The sequence below is a fragment of the Dipodomys spectabilis genome, unplaced genomic scaffold, assembly GCF_019054845.1.
Source record: "Dipodomys spectabilis isolate Male_0828 unplaced genomic scaffold, ASM1905484v1 ptg000009l, whole genome shotgun sequence".
Lineage (NCBI taxonomy): Eukaryota > Metazoa > Chordata > Mammalia > Rodentia > Heteromyidae > Dipodomys > Dipodomys spectabilis.
Genome location: NW_024870686.1, coordinates 29,190,990 through 29,209,915, shown reverse-complemented (window position 1 = coordinate 29,209,915; position 18,926 = coordinate 29,190,990). Strand labels below are relative to the sequence as shown.

The 18,926-nt window shown below is 42.4% G+C and overlaps 1 protein-coding gene across 1 annotated transcript; it reads left to right on the top strand.

Annotated features, from left to right (window-relative positions):
• Window positions 1–965: 965 nt before the first annotated feature.
• On the top strand, window positions 966–11,965 carry Smim31 (small integral membrane protein 31). The gene is made up of 4 exons (XM_042700774.1): window positions 966–1,023; window positions 8,070–8,208; window positions 11,453–11,550; window positions 11,947–11,965. Exons 2-4 carry the CDS (start codon window positions 8,092–8,094, stop codon window positions 11,963–11,965), a joined length of 234 nt encoding a protein of 77 aa, XP_042556708.1. The 5' UTR covers window positions 966–1,023; window positions 8,070–8,091.
• Window positions 11,966–18,926: the final 6,961 nt, after the last annotated feature.

Sequence of the window (18,926 nt, the reverse complement as noted above, 5' to 3'; positions counted from 1 at the left end):
TCCTTTGTGTTCTGTTTGTTCATTTATATATCTTTGGGAGAGTAAGGAGAGGCACAGACATGGAGGGACAAAGGGTGAATAAATGCAGCGGTGGTACTCACTGGACTTTATGTGGAAAATGAACTCTGTGTGGGAGAGAGGAGACGCTGGGAGAGACTGAGGGAAATGGTGACATTGTCCAAAAAGAAATGTACTCTTTACCTGATTTATGTAACTGTGGCCCTCTGTATATCACCTTTAGAATAACAATTAAAAAGAGCCGGGCGCTGGTGGCTCACACCTAGCTACTCAGGAGATCTGAGGATCAAGGTTCAAAGCCAGCCCGGGCAGGAAAGTCCATGAGACTCTTATCTCCAATAAACCACACAGAAAACTGGAAGTGGTGCAGTGGCTCAAGTGGTAGAGGCCCAGCGTTCAAGCTCCATGACTGACAAAAAAAGAAAGAAAAAGAAAAAGGCAAAGTTGGTCACTAGCGCTATAGTCCCAAGGTAAATAGGGGTGGGAAAGTTAATGGTTCATCAAACTCTCATCTATTCAGCCCAGCTGTTATCATAAAAGTTAAAGAATGCTATAGAAATTGACCTGTGTTCAACCACGTCACTTCTAGGAAGCACCTGTCGGAGTGAAGGTGTGGTGAGCCAAATGGTTCTATTTGCTTGCTCTGGGCTGTATATATTAGTGGTATTTGCAGAAAGGTGTGTGATAGAAAAAGTAAACTACTGTATCTCATAGTTTCCTGCTTCCTTCTCAATTCTTCACAAGGGACTGATTTTTTTTTTCCTTAAGAGTACAGATTCCCCTTGGACAAATCCTGAAGAAAACTCCAGCTCGGTGGTGAGGGGTGGAGGTGAACGAATTGACAAAAGGAAGTGCTTACTTGCTCAGGGCCGGCTAGAGAGCAGACGAAAATGTTTATTAACAGAAGCAGATTGTCCGCTCCCAACCTCACACACAGATGACTCTGTTTGACTCAGGCTTTCGAATTCCTTCCTTCTGGCTGTTCTTGGGGACAGAAATGCTCTGGTAAGTCTGTATAAAACTTCTCAACTTTCTGTGCCTTCAAATGAAACTCTCCTATGAGTTCCAATTAACTAATAATATACTATTGTGTGGATCCAAGTGTAAATTCTACTTACTGTTCTTTCTTGGACCTATTTTTTTTTTTTACAGTAGAAGAAAGAAAGATACAGAAAGACAGAAAAGGTGAGGAGAGGAAAAATCCTCCTCAGACCATATTTTTCTCCCCTTAGCTATGTATAGCTGCTTTGTTCCAGTCTACCGCCCTTTCTCAAGTTAGAAGATAGATATTTTCATTTGATTAGAGAGAGAATTAAGCAACTCTGATTAAATCATAAGACCTCACCTGGTTCTCATACTTTTTCTTACTGTTGAAAATACGACACCATGTTGTAGTGAACGTGGAAAGTCATTTTTCAAGAAAAACATTTCTGAGGGGCACAGTGAAATAATGATTTCCCTGTTTTCGGTTTAGGATTAAACGCAGAACAATGATTAACATTTCCTCCTGAATATTTCTCTTTCCTTTAGATAACAAGTATTTGATCATCAGAATCTGTGGCCAATTTTTTTTTCTAGATTTTCAGTTTGGAGACATTCTTTTTATTATAGGATTGTAGTTCATCATGTGAGCATGTGACAGATTCTTTAGACGCTCTCTTGTGGATGAACACTGGAGTTTTGTCCAATTTGGGCTATTACAAATAAGCCTGTTAGAAATATGTACAAGCCTTTCTCCGGATATGTTTTCAGGCTCTTGTGTAAATATCTAGGAGTGGAATGACGGGGTCCAAATGGAGTTGTAGTTTTCCTTCTGGAAGACAGTGGCAGAGCTTTTCCCTGGGCGACAGCATCATCGCTATGCTGAAGTCACTTCCTGTGAGAATTTCCATTCCCTGACTCAGGGGATTTCAGTTTAACTTTAGTCATTCTGGTGGCTGGTAATACTCCTGTAGCTCACTGTGGTTTTATTTTCATTTGTCTGGTGACAGATCTTCTTGCATATCTTCTTTTCTGTCTGTCTATTCCAATATATAGTCAATTTTGAAAAATTGCATATCGATTTTGTAAAAACTGTATCTCTTCTTTTCTGGGTGTCTATTCTAATATTTAGTTGATTATGTAAAACTTGGATTCTTTTTCACTCAAGACCTGGGCACTGTACCTGAGCTCTTTTGTTCAAGGCTAATGCTCTACCGCTTTGAGTGGTAGAGTGCTTGCCTTGCATGCATAAGGCCCTGGGTTCTATTCTTCAGCATCACATATGCAGAAAAAGCCAGAAGTGGCACTGCGGGAGGGAGGGAGGGCGGGAGGGAAGTGGTGCTGTGGCTCAGGTGCTAGCCTTGAGCTGGATTGCTAAGGGACAGCACCCAGGCCCAGAATTCAAGCCCCATGACCGACAAAAAAGAAAAAAATATATAGAGGGAGGGAGATAGGAAGGAAAGAAGGAAGGAAGGAAGGAAAAGTTGGCTCTAAAGACTAGTCCACTATCCAGAGATAGTATCTGAAATTTACTGATTCCCTGGAATTTTCTAACAAAAAGACAGCTCAAGGTAGCCATATTTTAGTCACAATGACATGAATAAGCTTTGATAAGCTTAAATGTAATCTATATAATAAGAGTGGTAATTAGTGAACACCAGTGGCTCATGCCTGTAATCCTACCTACTCAGGAGGCTGTGATCTGAGGATCTCAGTTCAAAGCCAGACGGGTCCAGAAAGTCCATGAGACTCTTATCTCCAATTAACTACCAAAAAAGCCATAAGTGAAGTTGTGGTTCAAGTAGTAGAATGTTAGCCTTGAGTAAGAAAAGCTCAGCGACAGTGCTCAGAACCCTAGTTCAAGCCCAAGACTTGCATAAATAGATGAACAAATAAATAAACGAGGAAAGAATTTTTATCATGCAAAATGGTCATGGGTTATCTCCACTTTGCTACTAAATAATAACTGCAGAGCTAGGGGTGTGGGTCAGCTCATATGGTACATATTAACCCTGGGCTTGACCCAGGGTTCTGGGATTGACCCCAGAACCATAAAGAAAGAAAAAAATAATGATGACAGAATGACAGATAATGCTAACCCCTTGAGAAGATACACAGATCAAATGCATTTATGTATCAAACAGTTTTACATAAATGTCCGAAAACAAACTACAAGTATACAACCTGGGGGGGGGGGGGGGAATGCAAGAAATATACAAAAAGCATCATCTTTGCACTCTGTGTGTGTGTGTGTGTGTGTAACCCAGGGACTCACATGCTAAGCCCGCTCTCTACTGCTGAGCTTTCTGCCATTCAGTAGCCATGTGTCCTGGACAATAATATATGTTATTTCACTATAGCTTTTCACACAGCTATCAATTTCTACAAAAAGTCCAAAGGTCATTACGGACTTTGATATGTACTTCTGTTTACCACAATGAAAGCATGGGGGACAATGAACAAGAAGTAACTCGTTGTGTATGATCTGTCTCCTTGCTGAAACCACTAAATGAACACCAGTGGGACAGATGAGGAGGGCTTGCAGACCATTTTGCTTGACCCTGGTACCTGAAGACTCAGGAGTGAACTTTTAACTTCCTCCTATGAATAACACTCAGATCCACCACTAGGTGGCACTCTTTCTATTCCGTTTTACTGCCTCTCCTCTCCCTCGCCCCCCCACCTCACAGAACATTGTCAGTAACAATCTTTTAAAGTCGTTTCAAACCGTGATGGACAGCAGAATGTATTCAAAGGGCATCTGTATGTCCAGTGCCCCAGGAAGTTTGGGAAGATTAATTTTCTCTCCACTCGACTCAATATGACTGGATCTTGTGCTCTGGTGATACTCCTCTAGTCTTTTTCGTTGTACTTCATTTTAATGAGTGTGGGGGTAACATCTGCATTTCACATAGCAAAAAGCTTCCAAAATCCTCCCTCAAAGCAGTCCTAGCTTCATTCTTTCTTCTCTGTCCGTGTTCCTAAAATCACAGAAGAGAGCTACAAATCTAACTCCTCTGTCATTTTATTTTTCCTCATACTATAACTCAAAACCAAGTTCTCACATTGTAATTAGATCCTTCTTTTCTCATGCAACCAAACCTACCCTTCTTATCACCTACCATAAAAATCTCCCTCCAATTCATGCACATAATAGTTTGTAAAACATGATGCTATTAGGGTTATATTGTGGGTTGGTTGGTTGGCTGGTTGAGTGCCAGGAAAACGTTCTGGTTAAAAGTGAGGATTCTGTCTGGGAAGGTGGCTCAGTGGTAGACTACTTGCCTCACATGCATGAGGCCCTGGGTTCGATTCTTCAGCACCACATAAGCAGAAAAGCTGGAAGTGGCACTGTGGCTCAAGTGTTAGAGCGCTAGCCATGAGCTGAGAAGCTGAGGGACAGCGCCCAGGCCAAGAGTTCAGGCCCCACAACTGACTCCCCTCCCCCCCTCCCGTCCCTCCCCCCCAAAAAATGAGGATTCTCTTGGAGCTGGCTCAAGCTTATAATCCCAGCTACCTGGAAAGCAAAGACCAGGGGATGGAAGTTCAAGGCCATCCTGGGCAAAAAAAAAAGTTCAAAGATTTTACCTCAGTCAGTGGCTGAGTGTGGTAGCACTTGCCTATGATCCCAGCTATGGGTGAACACAATGACAGGGTACAGTGGTACAGCAACGGCAAAAGGAATGTTATGGAGACAATGGAGGAGAGAGCTTCACCAGCACTCACTGTGCAGAGGCAATTCCCAGGAATGTTTTCTCAAAGACTCATATTTTGAAATTTTAGAGATCTGGCAACCTACTTTAGAAATATCTATAACTGTCTGTAAAGTTATACTTATAAAAATGTGCTGAAAGCCGGGTGTTGGTGGCTCACGCCTATAATCCTAGTTACTCAGGAGGCTGAGATCTGAGGATCACAGTTCAAAACCAGCCAGTCAAGAAAAGTCCGTGGAAACGCTTAGCTCCAATAAACCACCAGGAAACCAGAAGTTACACTGAGACTCAAGTGGTAGAGTGCTAGCCTTGAGCTGAAGAGCTGAGGTACAACACCCAGGCCCAGAGTTCAAGCCCCATGACCAACAAAAACAATGTGCTAAAGGTTCACACCCATAATCCTAGCTACTCAGGAGACTGAGATCTGAGGATCACAGTTCTAAACCAGTCAGGGCTAAAAGTTCAGAACTCTTATCTCCAATTAATCACAGAAAAAGCTGGAAATGGAGCTGTAGTTCAAGGGGTAGAGAACTAGCCTTTAGCAAAAGAAGGTCAGGGAGAACACCGAAGCCCAAGCCCCAGGACTGGCAGAAAGAAGAAAGGAGGAGGAGGAGGGAGGGAGGGAGGGAGGGAGGGAGGGAGGGAAAGAAAGAAAGAAAGAAAGAAAGAAAGAAAGAAAGAAAGAAAGAAAGAAAGAAAGAAAGAAAGAAAGAAAGAAAGAAAGAAAGAAAGAAAGAAAGAAAGAGAGAGAAAGGGAAGAAAGAAAGAAAGAAGGAAAGAAAGAAAGAAAAGTTGATGCCAAATATCCATGGCTCACATCCATAACATCCACAATTCTAGCTACGGGGGAAGCTGAAATCCCACGTTTGAGGCCAAAAGCCAACTCTTGGCAAACAGTCCACTAAGCTCCATCTCCATAAGAATCAGGAAAAAGCTAGAGTGGAAGACTGAGTCAGAAGTAGAGCTCCACCTGAGTAAGCAAGCCAAGCAAGCTCAAGACTCTGAATTCAAATCCTAGTACCACCAAAAAAAAAAAAATTCTTCTGAGGGCTGGGAATAAATTTCAAGTGGTAGAGCACTTGTCTAGCAAGTAAAAGGCCCTAAGTTTAAATCCCTGAACTGTTCAAAAAAAATTATTTTCTTGAGCCAGGAGCCAGTGGCTCACACCTATAATCCTAACTATTTAGGAGGCTGAGATCTGAGGATCATGCTTCAAAGCCAGCCTGGGCAAGAAAGTCCATAAGACTCTTAGCTCCAATTAACCATCAGAAAACTGGAAGTGGTGCTGTGATTCAAGTGATAGAGTGCTTGCCTTGAGCTGAAGAGTTCAGGGACAGTGCCCAAGCCCAGAGTTCAAGCCCCATGACCAACAAAAACAAAAACAAAAAACAAAAAACGTTTCTGCTTTATTGCAAATGATGGGGAATGAGATAGAACACAAATGTGTATCCACTCACACTGTAGCAGAGACACACACTATAATGCCAGCCATCACTAACCAGAAAGCTGGGCCAGCAGACACTAATAGCAAACAGTTCCAAGACAAAACCCTTACCCACTCTGTGGGGTTTCTGTTTTACATTTTTCCATTTTAAAATGTGCATCTTATGCCATATACATGGCATGTCCAAAATTCAGTTCTATAGAAACTATAAAAGCCGAAACTCTCTGAGCAAATATCCCCCAAAATATTGTCCAATGTTAAAAATAAAAGCCACAAATTCAAAAATCACAGAAATCTGTATAAATCATCTGATGTTTGAAGAGCTCCCACCTCCGCCCCACAATGAAAACTCAAGAAAGAAAGCAAACCTAAGCTATCTCAAGCCTGGTATCCCATCTAGAGAATGTGGTGAAGTCATTTGAAAACCACACTTAAAGGAACCTGAAACCTTAGGAGAGAGTCCAATGAATTACCTTCTTAACCAAGATAACACATGGAGACTTTGAGATGAGTTATTTATAGTGGCGGGGGTTGAAACCTCTTTTCTGGGTCTTCAGAATTCCCCTCCTTTGTTGGAAGAGATTTAAATATTTGGCCTTTGTCTAGTAAACACTGGAAGATAGGGAGAAGTTACTGCTAACTAGATAAGCCCCAAAGGAGCTACTGTTGCCTCTGTCAGTACGTGAGCCTTGCGTTTTTAGGTCTGAAAGTAGACATCTTCATGCTTGAATTGTCAACACATTGTCTTTATTTGGTTTAGATTTGAGGATTCAGCCAAAAGATTGCTAAAAGAAATGTAAGGGCTGGGAAGGTGGCTTCGTGGTAGAGTGCTTGCCTAGTATGCATGAACCCTGAGTTCAACTCCTCAATGCCACATAAACAGAAAAGGCCAGAAGTAGTGGCTCAAGTGGTAGAGGGCTAGCATTGAGCAAAAGAAGCTCAGGGATAGCTCAGGCCCTGAGTTCAAGCCCCAGGACTGACAAAAGATGAAAGAACGAAAGAAAGAAAGAAAGAGAGAGAGAAAGAAAGAAAGAGAGAGAGAGAGAAAGAAAGAAAGAAAGAAAGAAAGAGAAAGAGGAAGGGAGGAAGGAAGGAAGGAAGGAAGGAAGGAAGGAAGGAAGGAAGGAAGGAAGGAAGGAAGGAAGGAAGGAAGGAAGGAAGGAAGGAAGGAAGGAGGGAAGGAAGGAAGGAAGGAAGGAAGAGAAAAAAGTAAGAGCCAAGGTCAGATTGGTTTTTTTTTTTTTTTTTTTTTTGGGGGGGGGGTCCTAGGCACTGTTCCTGAGCTCTTACCACTTGAAGCCACAGCTCCACTTCTGGTTTTCTGGTGGTTAATTGGAGATAAGAGGTTCACAGACTTTCCTGCCCAGGATGGCTTTGAACCATGATCCTCAGATCTCAGCCTCATGAGTAGCTACAATTTCAGGCGTGAGCCACCAGCTCCTGGCTCCAAAGTCAGATTTTTACAGTAAAATGTGCTTTGTTTTTATATTTCCCACCTGGCTAGTGAATGTCAAGGTATTTCACACCCAAGATTTTAGCCTAAACTTGTATATATTCAAGGCCAGATGGAGGGTTAACATTATATGACTTCCTTCTTCAATAAATGAAATATTCTGTGTCTTTATTCTGTGTTTAAAAAAGAATTGACAAGGAATGTTAACAAAAAATTGGATATGCCTTTCAGTCTTCCATATTCTACTCCAATTTACATGGAGAAGATACAAGCTTAAGTATGCCAAATGTTACGAATCATGAGGCCACACTACGTTTCTGTCAATCATCAAAGACATAATTCTAGCTATAGATGTATCTTCCTAGGTTTCACAAAGCTCATAAGCATTTGATGCTACAATAGAACATGGATTTGCTCCTGAGTTACAGAGTGCCAACTCAATGTTTGCTTTCTCTCATAGGGGAAGAATTTTCTGGTAGTTCATGGAGCTTCCATTCACCAACCTGGAAATTGCCTTCATTTTGCTGGCTTTTGTTATTTTTTCCTTATTTACGCTAGCTTCCATCTATACTAACCCTGACGAGAAGAATGAAGGTGAGGTGGGGGGGAAGGAGGGAAGGAGAAGAAAGGGGAAGGAAAGAAGGGGGCAAGGAGGGGAAAGGAGAGAGGGAGGGACAGAGGAAGAGAGAGGGAGGAAGGGAAGGAGAGAGAGAAAAACAGAGGAGGGAAGGGCAGAAGAAGGGAGGAATGGAGGGAGGGAGGGAGATACAGAGAGACTGTCATTCTGTTGCTTTTCCTTTCACAGCCATCTCTGTATGGGTGGTTTGGTTCCGTTTCTAGTGCGTCTGCAAGTGTGCATTTGTGTTGTGGCTGTGTGTGTGTCTGTGTGTGTTATCACAGGTGTATGTGTATGTCTGTGGGGAAGAGGTTCATTCCACTAAACCAAAAAAGGCAAAAGACTAGAATGTTTTAAGTTCTTTTTTTTTTGGGTCCGGTCGTGGGGCCTGAACTCTGGGCCTGGGCGCTGTCCCTCAGCTCTTCAGCTCAAAGCTAGCACTCTACCACTTGAGCCACAGCGCCACTTCCAGCTTTTTTCTTATGTGGTGCTGAGGAATTGAACTCAGGGCCTCGAGCATGCAAGGCAACTGCTCTACCACTGAGCCACCTTCCCAGCCCCAATGTTTTAAGTTCTTATCCAAAAACCCAGACATATTCTTTTAATATTTCTACAGAAGTAGTTTTTAAAACCCAATTCCACATGCCTTGGTCATTGCCAATAATAATATTATTAATAATAATAAAAGTATATCATTCCAGTGGTTGCACGTGGAACTTCAGGACACCAAATTTCACAGAAAATTGAAAATAACTGGGGGGAATACCACAGCTTTGAGACCAAAAAATTATGTTTTTGTCTGTGTATGTATAAAACATATCCCCAAAATTATACATATTTGTACAGAGTAAGATTTTTTTTTAATCCCAAAATACATATTGTGACAGAGCTTCCTAACCAACCTGCTCCCCATCAGCTCTGGGCTACCAAAAGGTAGTTTCTCTGTGGATTATTCTTATTTTACAGACATACAACATTCCCATAACTAAAAGACCATAGCCACCTTCCGGTTTATGCTGACACAGGCTGGGGCCACCGGCAGCCCATAAAGCCTGCCTTCTACTCCACAAAGTGTGTAGAAAGAACCAATAAAACCAAAACGGGGACTGGGAGTGTGGCTTAGTGGTAGAGTGCTTGCCTAGCAGGCATAAAGCCCTGGGTTCGATTCTCAGTACCACATACACAGAAAAGGCCAGAAGTGGTGCTGTGGCTCAAGTAGTAGAGCATTAGCCTTGAGCAAAGGAAGCTCAGGGACAGAGCCCATGCCCTGAGTTCAAGCCCCAGGACTAGGGAAGGAAGGGAAGTTAGAACTGTAATTTTTTTTATCTTTGCAGGTCATAGCCTCAATCGAATTTTTGAATTTGTGTTCCTAAAGGAAGAAAAGTAACAGCCGCAATATCTACCAGAACTAGACACCCCTAACCACGCCATGGTAATTGGGGATGAGATGTTAAGTCAGAGAGAATTCAAATAGTAAAAGGCCAGCTGGCCTGCTGATTCTTGACAGAGACAAACACTAAAAAGACACTGTATATTCCTACCCGCCGAAACACAATTCTGTGTGTAGCACTTAGGCATCTCTTTAACAAGCTTCCCTCCATAATTCTAAATTTTAATCCTTGGATTCAGTGACTGTGAATCCAACAATTTCAGATACAGCAACAGAGATTCAGAAACATGTTGCATGTCTTAGATTCTCCGCACATTAGGAGACAATCCAGAAATAAGACCTGAGGCCCGCAACTCCACAGTTCCGGGTGGATCCCTTTCACCACCCTGCCTGTCTCCTTTAATCCATCAACAGGAGGAAGGGAGGGATTGGACCAGCCATGCAACTTTCCTTTACATTTTCATGCTCCGTTTTCCTTTGGTTGTTTTCTTTTTCCTCCGTCTCCATTTCTCCTATAGCTGATGCTCGTCCATTTGGACAACAGGGTGGTCACTAACAAAGCTACAAGAGTCCCTTCAAAGAACACCTGTGGCCTGATGGCTCACAACCTGTAATCCTCGCTATTCGGCAAGCTGAGATCTGAGGACCACAGTTCAAAGCCAGCCCAGGCAAGAAAGTTCACAAGACACTTACCTCCAATTTACAAAAAAAAAAAAAAAAAAAAAAAGGCCCTGTGGCTCAAAGTGATCATGCGCTAGCCTTGAGCACAAAGCTCAGGGACAGGGCCCAGACAGAGTTCAAGCCCCGGGACTAGTACAATAAAGAAAGGAAAGAAAAAGGAAAAGGAAAAGAAAAGAGAGCTGGGAACATGGCTTGCCTAGCATGCATAAAGCCCTGCGTTTGATTCCCAGAAAAAGCCAGAAGTGGTGCTGTGGCTCAAGTGGTAGAGTGCTAGCCTTGAGCAAAAGAAGCTCAGAGACACTGCTCAGGCCCTGAGTTCAAGCTCCAGGACTAGCAAAAAAAAAAAAAAAAAAGATTCATTGTACTCATAAACTGACAAGCTGAATTGAAACCTCTTTGTACAACGACTTAAGGATAATAAAATTATAACTTTAAAAAAAAAAAGAAGAGAAAAGGAAAAGCAGCTATGTGCTTCAGCCCTTCGTTTTCTGAAGTCTTTCACTCTCAGGTTCCAAGAAATGGCTTCATCAAAAAGAACTACATTTCCTGACATGATGTAGATAAGGCTCGGCTGCTTTTCTCATGACCTCTGTAAAACCAGAAGACTCCCTTGTTTATCTGATACAGGAATAAAAGGAAAGCCCTTTCCTTTCATGTCTAAAGCTGCTGACACAGACAGACATAGAATTTCCAACTCCTTGTCTCACAAATGATTTAGCTGACATTAGTGAGAACTGTTTGTCTCCCTGAAACTTGCTGGAAACAAGCATTCCCTGCACAGTGAGCTGAATGACAAGACCCTTGGTTGCCAAGCAACCGCCCACCTATACCTCTTCTTCTCCCCTCCCCCCACTCCATAGAATCTACAGTAAAACCCAGGTTCCTGCCTATAATCCTAGAAACTCAGGAGGCTGAAATTGGAGGAACACTGTTGGAAGCCAACCCTGGGCAGGAAAGTCATATGAGACTGTTAAATCCAATTATCCACCAAAAAGCTGGAAGTGCAACTGTGGCTCAAGTAGTAGAACGTTAGCTTTGAGAGAAAAAGCTAAGGGATAGCACTCAGGACTTAAATTCAAGCCCCCAGGACTGGAAGGAAGGAAGGAAGGAAGGAAGGAAGGAAGGAAGGAAGGAAGGAAGGAAGGAAGGAAGGAAGGAAGGAAGGAAGGAAGGAAGGAAGGAAGGAAGGAGAAAGAGAGAAAGAGAAAGAGAAATTATTGCAGAGGCTCTTGGATTTGAGGCTCTGTCCATATGGTAATAGTTAGCAGAGAATGAATATCTTTTTAATTTGTTTTCCTTTCTTTTTTTCCTTTGTATTTGACATAGTCTAGTTCCAGTGTATATAGGATCCTCTCAAATGGGTAGAATTAAGATAATATAGCTGCTGAGGATATACGTGTTTCTATCACGTAGAGCAAGGAGGCAGATCTCACTAACATCAGAACTCCCATGGAGAAGTCTGGCTCAGGAACTCTGGAGCTTTTCTGAATACAGCCCACTTCATGATTCACACCCCAGCTGCCACAGCACACCTGTACTGCACACCTGCACTGCACACCTGCGCTGCACAACTGCACATGTGCAGCTGAAATGGAAGCCTCATCAAACAGCGCCTTCTCCGTTTGGGCTGATCCACTCTCCTACTCTCAGTTCTCTTCATGTTTTATAAGGCTGGTGACAAACTACTAAACCCCATCAGCCTAACTCATTAAATACCTACAAACTCTAAGTTCAAACAACAGCACCAAATGTAGCTGGGAAGAACACTGCACAATATCCGCCATCTACATGTCATTCCCCCATCTGGGGTAGAAACCATCGCCGCTCTACTATTGCCTGCTGAATGGAGCAGATTCCCTGGGGGCCGTTCAGCCACATACAGGGCTTCTACTCACCCGCCAGCAATGCCCACCTCCTGTTGTCTACCTCAATCTTGCTCCTTCTTCAAGGGCAAATTCGTTTCCTCTCCTCTTCAAGCACTCATCCTATGGAAGTTGTACAGCACATCTTCATCTATCACTAATGCTCATCTTTACCCCTTCAGATTATTTGATAACAAAACATGGAGGCCATTAGTCCACAGTTTGCTTCTGGGACTGGCTGGCCATTCAGCAACTATACTTTGAGCTCACTAGAACACACTGTGCCAGGCATGGAGTGGGAAAGGAACGTAACAGGCCACCAGTCTTGCCCTGTGTTGAGAGTCTTATAAAACAAATAGAAAACTAGGCGCTGATGGGTCACGCCTGTAAGCCTCCCATGGTCATGGTTTGAGACCAGCCCAAGCAGAAAAGTCTACAAGACTCTTATCTCTGATTAACCAGCAAAAAGCTGGAAGTGGAGGTGTGACTCATACGGTAGAATACCAGTCTGGAGCAAAAAAAGCTAAGTGAGAGAACAAGGCCTCAAATTCAAGTACCAGGACCATCACACACACACACACACACACACCACACGCGCGCTGCGCGCGCGCGCGCGAAAACATTTTTTAAAAAGTCATAAGATCAGCCGGGCGCTGGTGGCTCACGCCTGTAATCCTAGCTACTCAGGAGGCTGAGATCTGAGGATCGCGGTTCAAAGCCAGCCCGGGCAGGAGAGACCGTGAGACTCCTATCTCCAATAAACCACCAGAAAACCGGAAGTGGCGCTGTAGCTCAAGTGGTAGAGCGCTCGCCTTGAGCTGAAGAGCTGAGGGACAGCGCCCAGGCCCAGAGTTCAAGCCCCACGACCGACCAAAAAAAAAAAAAAAAAAAAAGTCATAAGATCTTCTGTCCACAGAAAAATGCTACCTCCATAGAGGGCCTTTCCTTGAAAAGTCAAAAGCAAAACCACAGGCCAGCAAGAGCAATGTTGGGAAGAGAATTAGGATAGGACACGTTTCATATCGCTTAGCGTGTACATTCCATAATGGAGAGATTTGGCTGGTTTTAGTCATTGTTCCACTGAGTTCTTAGAATGCTGCCTGAGATGGCTGGTCTCAGTAACTACTATTGAATGAGGTAACAAACATCTATGGCTCATTTCTTTCAGGCCAAGTCCATGTGTGCATTCCAAACTCATTAATATAACACTTGGTCTGTCTCCAACTCCTCCCTAATAACAGCTCACATGACTTCTGCTCTATTAAGCATTTAACCCCAAGTCTAAATCTATGAGGCAGATACTTTTATTATTCTATAAAATTTCAAAACTATACCCACTGGAATTTTTTTCTGTAAAATTTTATGCAAGGGCTGGAAATGTGGCTTAGTGGTAGAGTACTTGCCTAGCATGCATGAAGTCCTGGGTTCAATTCCTCAGCACCACATAAACAGAAAAAGTCAGAAATGGCACTGTGGTTCAAGTGGTAGAGTGCTAGCCTTGAGCAGAAAATCTCAGGACAGCTCCCAAGCCCTGAGTTTGAACCCTGTGACCAACAACAACAAAAAAGGTCATGCAATTGTGAATGAGCTAAACAGCATTGTAAACAGCATTATAAGTATTATCTGAGGTATTTATAAGCCTCCTTCTTAAAAACTCAGTGACCCACAACACAAATTAATTCCCAATGGTACCCATCCACCTGAAGAGGCTTTTCAGGGTGGTACTCAGGGAACATGGGGCCCACCCATTTATCAGGTGCAGGCTAGATACACTCATGAAGTCAAACTATATTTTCAGCTCAGTCAACTAAAACAAAACCAGAAAACGTTTGCTAGATAAAGGAAATGATATAATGCATGCCATAGTCATGGATGGAGAGTGGGTATAGCTTATGATAAACTGCTTGCATAACATGTTTGAAGCCCTAGGCTTAATCCTCAGTACCACAGAAAAATAGGCAGATGATAGAAGGATGACACATGGATACATAGATGATAGACAAACAGATAGATGATAAATGGGTAAATAGATGACTGAGAGATAGATAGACACATACATACATGGATGGATGGATAGACAGAATGGATGAATGGATAGGTAGATAGATTGCACATTTCCATCCTTAATGTTATCCAAGCCATTATATATCTTTCAGTTATAAAGAATTGTTTCCTTTCATCCACTGCCTCTGAGTTTTTCACTGACCACTGTGAAGAGCTAACAGGGGAACAACTGTGTTTTTGTGTCTTCAGAAGAAAGCAGATGCAGGGGGCAGCTATTTCCTCTTGATTATATTGCCATTCACCTGTGCACCAGGCCTGGTCTTTGAACACTGTCTGGTCTAACAACCAGGAGGAAGTGATAAAATGCAAGTGACCCATCAGGGAATCAGAAGGATATTCTAGGTGGGTAATGATCCTTCATCAAAGGTGTGTCCTTCGCTTCCTGACAAACAGTAGACATCCCACATCTTTGTGCCAGACCCTCCCAGGAAGGCTATGGGAACTGCCAGGTGAACAGCCTATGGGCCTCACCCACAGTACACAGAATCCAGTGGGAGAAAACCATGCCCAAGACTGGTAAACCACCAACCCAGATTAGAATAACTCCTAACATAGTGGCATTTTCCAGTTAGATCTAAGAATGTGCTAATTGTTAAGAATTCATTTAGCTGTTTGGGTTGCTGCTTGCCAACTCTGTCAACATATCAAAACTCCCTACAGGATTTGTGCTAATTAAAATACTTTTCAAAGCCGGGAGCCAGTGGCTCATGCCCCTAATCCTAGCTGCTCAGCAGGTTAAGATCTGAGGATCATGGTTCAAAGCCAGCCTGGGCAGGAAAGTCCGTGAAACTCTTATCTCCAATAAACCACGAGAAAACTGGAAGTGGCGCTGTGGCTCAAGTGGTAGAGCACTAGCCTTGAGCTGAAGAGGTCAGGGACAGTGCCTAGGCCCAGTTCAAGCCCCATGACAGACCAAAAAAAAATTTTTTTTCAAATACTCAGGAGGCTGAGATCTGAGGATTGCAGTTATAAACCAGCCCAGGCAGGGAAGCCCATGAGACTCTTATCTCCAGTTAACCACTAGAAAACCAGAAGTGGCTCTATGGCTCAAAGTGGTAGAGCACTTGCCTTGGCAAAATAGAACAGGGCCAGTGCTCAGGCCCTGAGTTCAAGCCCCATGACTGATAAATACAATAAAATATTTTTCAAAAGCCCTACAGTGCTTTCTATCTAAAAGAGCCTACACAGAGAGTTTAGTAGAAAATACTATTTATAATATATATGAAAGAATGAGAAAGGAGGATCGGAATCCCATCCCACTACTAACTTACAAAATGACTTAAGTCATACAAATGCTCCAAGACTCACCTTCCTCATTTGAAAGTTAGTGAAGGTAAGAAATTACCCACAATGGCCTTTTGTGGGAATTAAAATATGATCATGGAAGAGGTTATATTTTCATATATTACTATTATAAATGTTTCCTTATTACGATGATCATTTCCTGATCAGATTGTTAGGGTGCATCTGTAATGTGTGATTTGTGAGTCTGTCACTCGAACAACTCGGTGAATGAGGGTGTGAGCTACTGAGTGAGCAGGTGTGTTCACTGTTCGCATTTATCCTAGATGTTCCGTTACTTGAACTACAAATGAATGGAGTTTGTGAAAGGAACTCTCACTTCTATAGTGATTTGTAAGAATCTCTGGTTTGGGACTGGGAATGAGGTTCAGTGGTAGAGTACTTGCCTTGCATGCATGAAGCCCTGGGTTCAATTCCTTAGTACCATATACACAGAAAAAGAAGCTGGAAGTGGTGTTGTGGCTCAAGTGGTAGAGTGCTTGCCTTGAGCAAAAGCTCAGGGACAGTGAGCAGGCCCTGAGTCAAGTCCCAGGACTGACAAAAAAAGAATCCCTGGTTTTCTTTTGCTGTGGTTGGGGGTCTTTGCTGGAGGCGAGGAGGGAGTTGATTTGACATGGTTTTGGTATTTTTGTTTCTGTGACATTTTGTGAACTGAAAGCCACTGTAGAGGAAAAGGTGTTTGTTGAGTGCCTTTTGCTAAAGCTGTAGTACATACTACAGGTCTTCGAAAGGACAAAGGAGGCTTCTCCTGTTCTGGAAAGATATGCTAACTAGCACCAAAACACAACAATAACAGCAAAAACTGTTCAAGCACACTCACAAATTTTAGAACGTGGGTGGCCATATTCTTAAAGCAACAGAAGGAAGACAACAAACACAGCATTGAACAAACAGCCTGTGGCACAGCCCAGTTATGACTGTGCCTGCCCCCCCTCCACACACACACTCCTGACTTTGCACAAAGCCCATAAATGCCTCAATGTCAGTTCACTAAACAGCTGGTGAACGTGTATTTCCTTGTTGACTGAAGGGTTCACTGCCCTGGGCACAACTTTAAATATTCATGAGACAAAATTCCTGTACATTCCAGTGAACACAAAACCTTTCAGTGCTGATCTGATGATCTGACCTTAAAAGAGTCCTCTACTCCCCTTTTACCTTATCACAAGACCTTGGCCACTAGTGAGCAGGTCAGACAGAGTGGGTAGAACAGGAAAGTGAGGAGACCAGGGGCCTGGTCAGGATTTCTGGTTTCATTCTGAGCACAAAAAGACAATGGGTGACTTTAAGTAGAGGAGAGACAATGTTTTAGTCATATGTTCAGGTATTCTTGAATAAAGACAGACCCAGGCTGATAATCGACTTTGTTAACTATAGCAACGAACTTTTGGGAAAGAAAGAGTAGACTTCCTTCCTAGAGAGAATGCAGAGTAATATTGAGAATGGATGCTATAAAAGAAAATCTAAGTATCCAATATGTTATTTCCATCTGAAGGCTTTATTACCTAATGTTGTGTTTGTAACTAACGAGGGTTTGCTTTGTTGTTGTTGGTGGTGGTGGTGGTTGATTTGTACTAGGACTGGGGCTTGAACTCAGTGTCTAGAGTTTTTACTTGGTATTTTTGTTCAAGGCTAGCACTCTACCACTTGAGCCACAACTCCACTTCCAGTTTTAAAGTGGAAAATAGTTAAGTGGAGTTAAGACTCTCACAGACTTTTCTGCCCAGGCTGACTCTAAAACTCAATCTTCAGATCTCTGCCTCCCTAGTAGCTAGGATGACAGACATGAGCCACCAGTGCCTGGCATTCACTAGGTTTTATTGAACATAAGGTAAAAGTCCTTTGAACATTTTAATATTTGGAAGGATTCACTAAAACAATGTGATCTTAAATAGTGTAGATGAAGACGGTGTCCATTTCCAGTTGTCAAGTAAGTAGAAACAGATTTGCATGTTGCTCACCCCAGCTACTTCCACAGTATGGAGGCAAATGACTAAACACGTTGGGCTAATGCCTCATTAGCATAGTTCTGGGGGTGCCAAAGGCATGGGCACCAAGATCTCTAGTTAAATTAAGGGGAGGAAAGTGCCACAATGTCCAGATTCCAAATTGGTTTATAAAAGTGGGTAAACTAGAATTGGCTTAGAGATTCTCAATTAGCATCCAAACTTTTCAGACTATTTTTTTTTTTTTTTTTTTTTTTTGCAGTTTTCTGTTCTCATTAGACCTGATGAGCCCTCTGACTTTATAAACAACTTGTCCAGGGACTAAGGTCATCTTATCTAGTTCCGTGAGCCCAGGAATCCTGAGCTGAACTGGAATGAGACCTGGCTACAGTTGTTTATTTCTGAGGACAAATTTCAAGTTTGTTTTAGATGAAATCAAAATATTCTCTCTGCATCAACACTCCTAGCACGCATATTTTAGGGAAGGAGGTGAATCAATAAAATGGAGAATTATTAATCCATTTATTCATGGGTCACTAGAGGGGAGAATACAGCTGGTTTGGGGAGCAGGCACCATATCTGTTCATCCATTTGATTTCTAGAAAGCAGCCATGGCATCTGGCCGTTAAAAGGGAAATATTTCACAAATCCCTGAATCCAAGAAAAATAGTTTTTCCCTGCTGTGCGTGGGGTTACCCCTGTGGAGCTAACTTCATGCCAGCACTAGGCTCAACACTGGTACCCAGAGGTTTTATGCACCCAGACAGATGTGCATCATTAATTCCTTCATTATATTTTCCATGTGGATAGCCTCTTTCTCGTCTCTCAGTCTCAAAAGTAGACAAGACATAGGCCAGGTATGTCATAGAGAGTTAGGTAGAATGAATCCCAACACTGGTAACCTGGATTCTCTTAAAATAAAAGCTGTTCTCGAGTGAACTGTACAACTTGTGGGTGGGAGCAGGAGGAAAAAACTGGAAGAGAATGAAGGAAGGGATGACATTGTCCAAAAAGAAATGTATTCATCACCTGACTTCTAAAACAGTAACCCCTTAGCACATCACCTTTATAGTAGCAATAAAAAAGAATGAAAAAAACAAAAAAAAAATTTTAAAAGCTGTTCTCTTAAAATCAGGTCAGTAGTTCTACAGTAAGGGAAAATAGAATGAAGATCGATAAAATCACTAGTAACTTCTATGTGTGTGACTTATTTTTCATCATCTACTTATTTATTACATTTCCATAAATTTCTCTGTAAAAACGTATGTAGCAAAACTTCAGAAAAATAGAAAATCGAACAACAGTATTCTTTGTGACAGAAAAAGGTTTAAAGCCCTTGGGGTGATTTTTGAAATTTTCTTTCTGAGGCACTCGGTGAACGTGTGTGAGACCCTGGCTTCGATCCTCAGCAGGAAAAATTAAATAAAATTAAAATTAAATTACAGTAAATTAGCTA

Excerpts from the sequence above, each read along its gene's own strand:
- Smim31 (XM_042700774.1), top strand. The coding sequence starts at position 8,092 with ATGGAGCTTCCATTCACCAACCTGGAAATTGCCTTCATTTTGCTGGCT. Across the intron at positions 8,209-11,452 it reads ACGAGAAGAATGAAGGTGAG|GAAGGAAGGAAGGAAGGAAG; the intron begins GTGGGGGGGAAG and ends GAAGGAAGGAAG.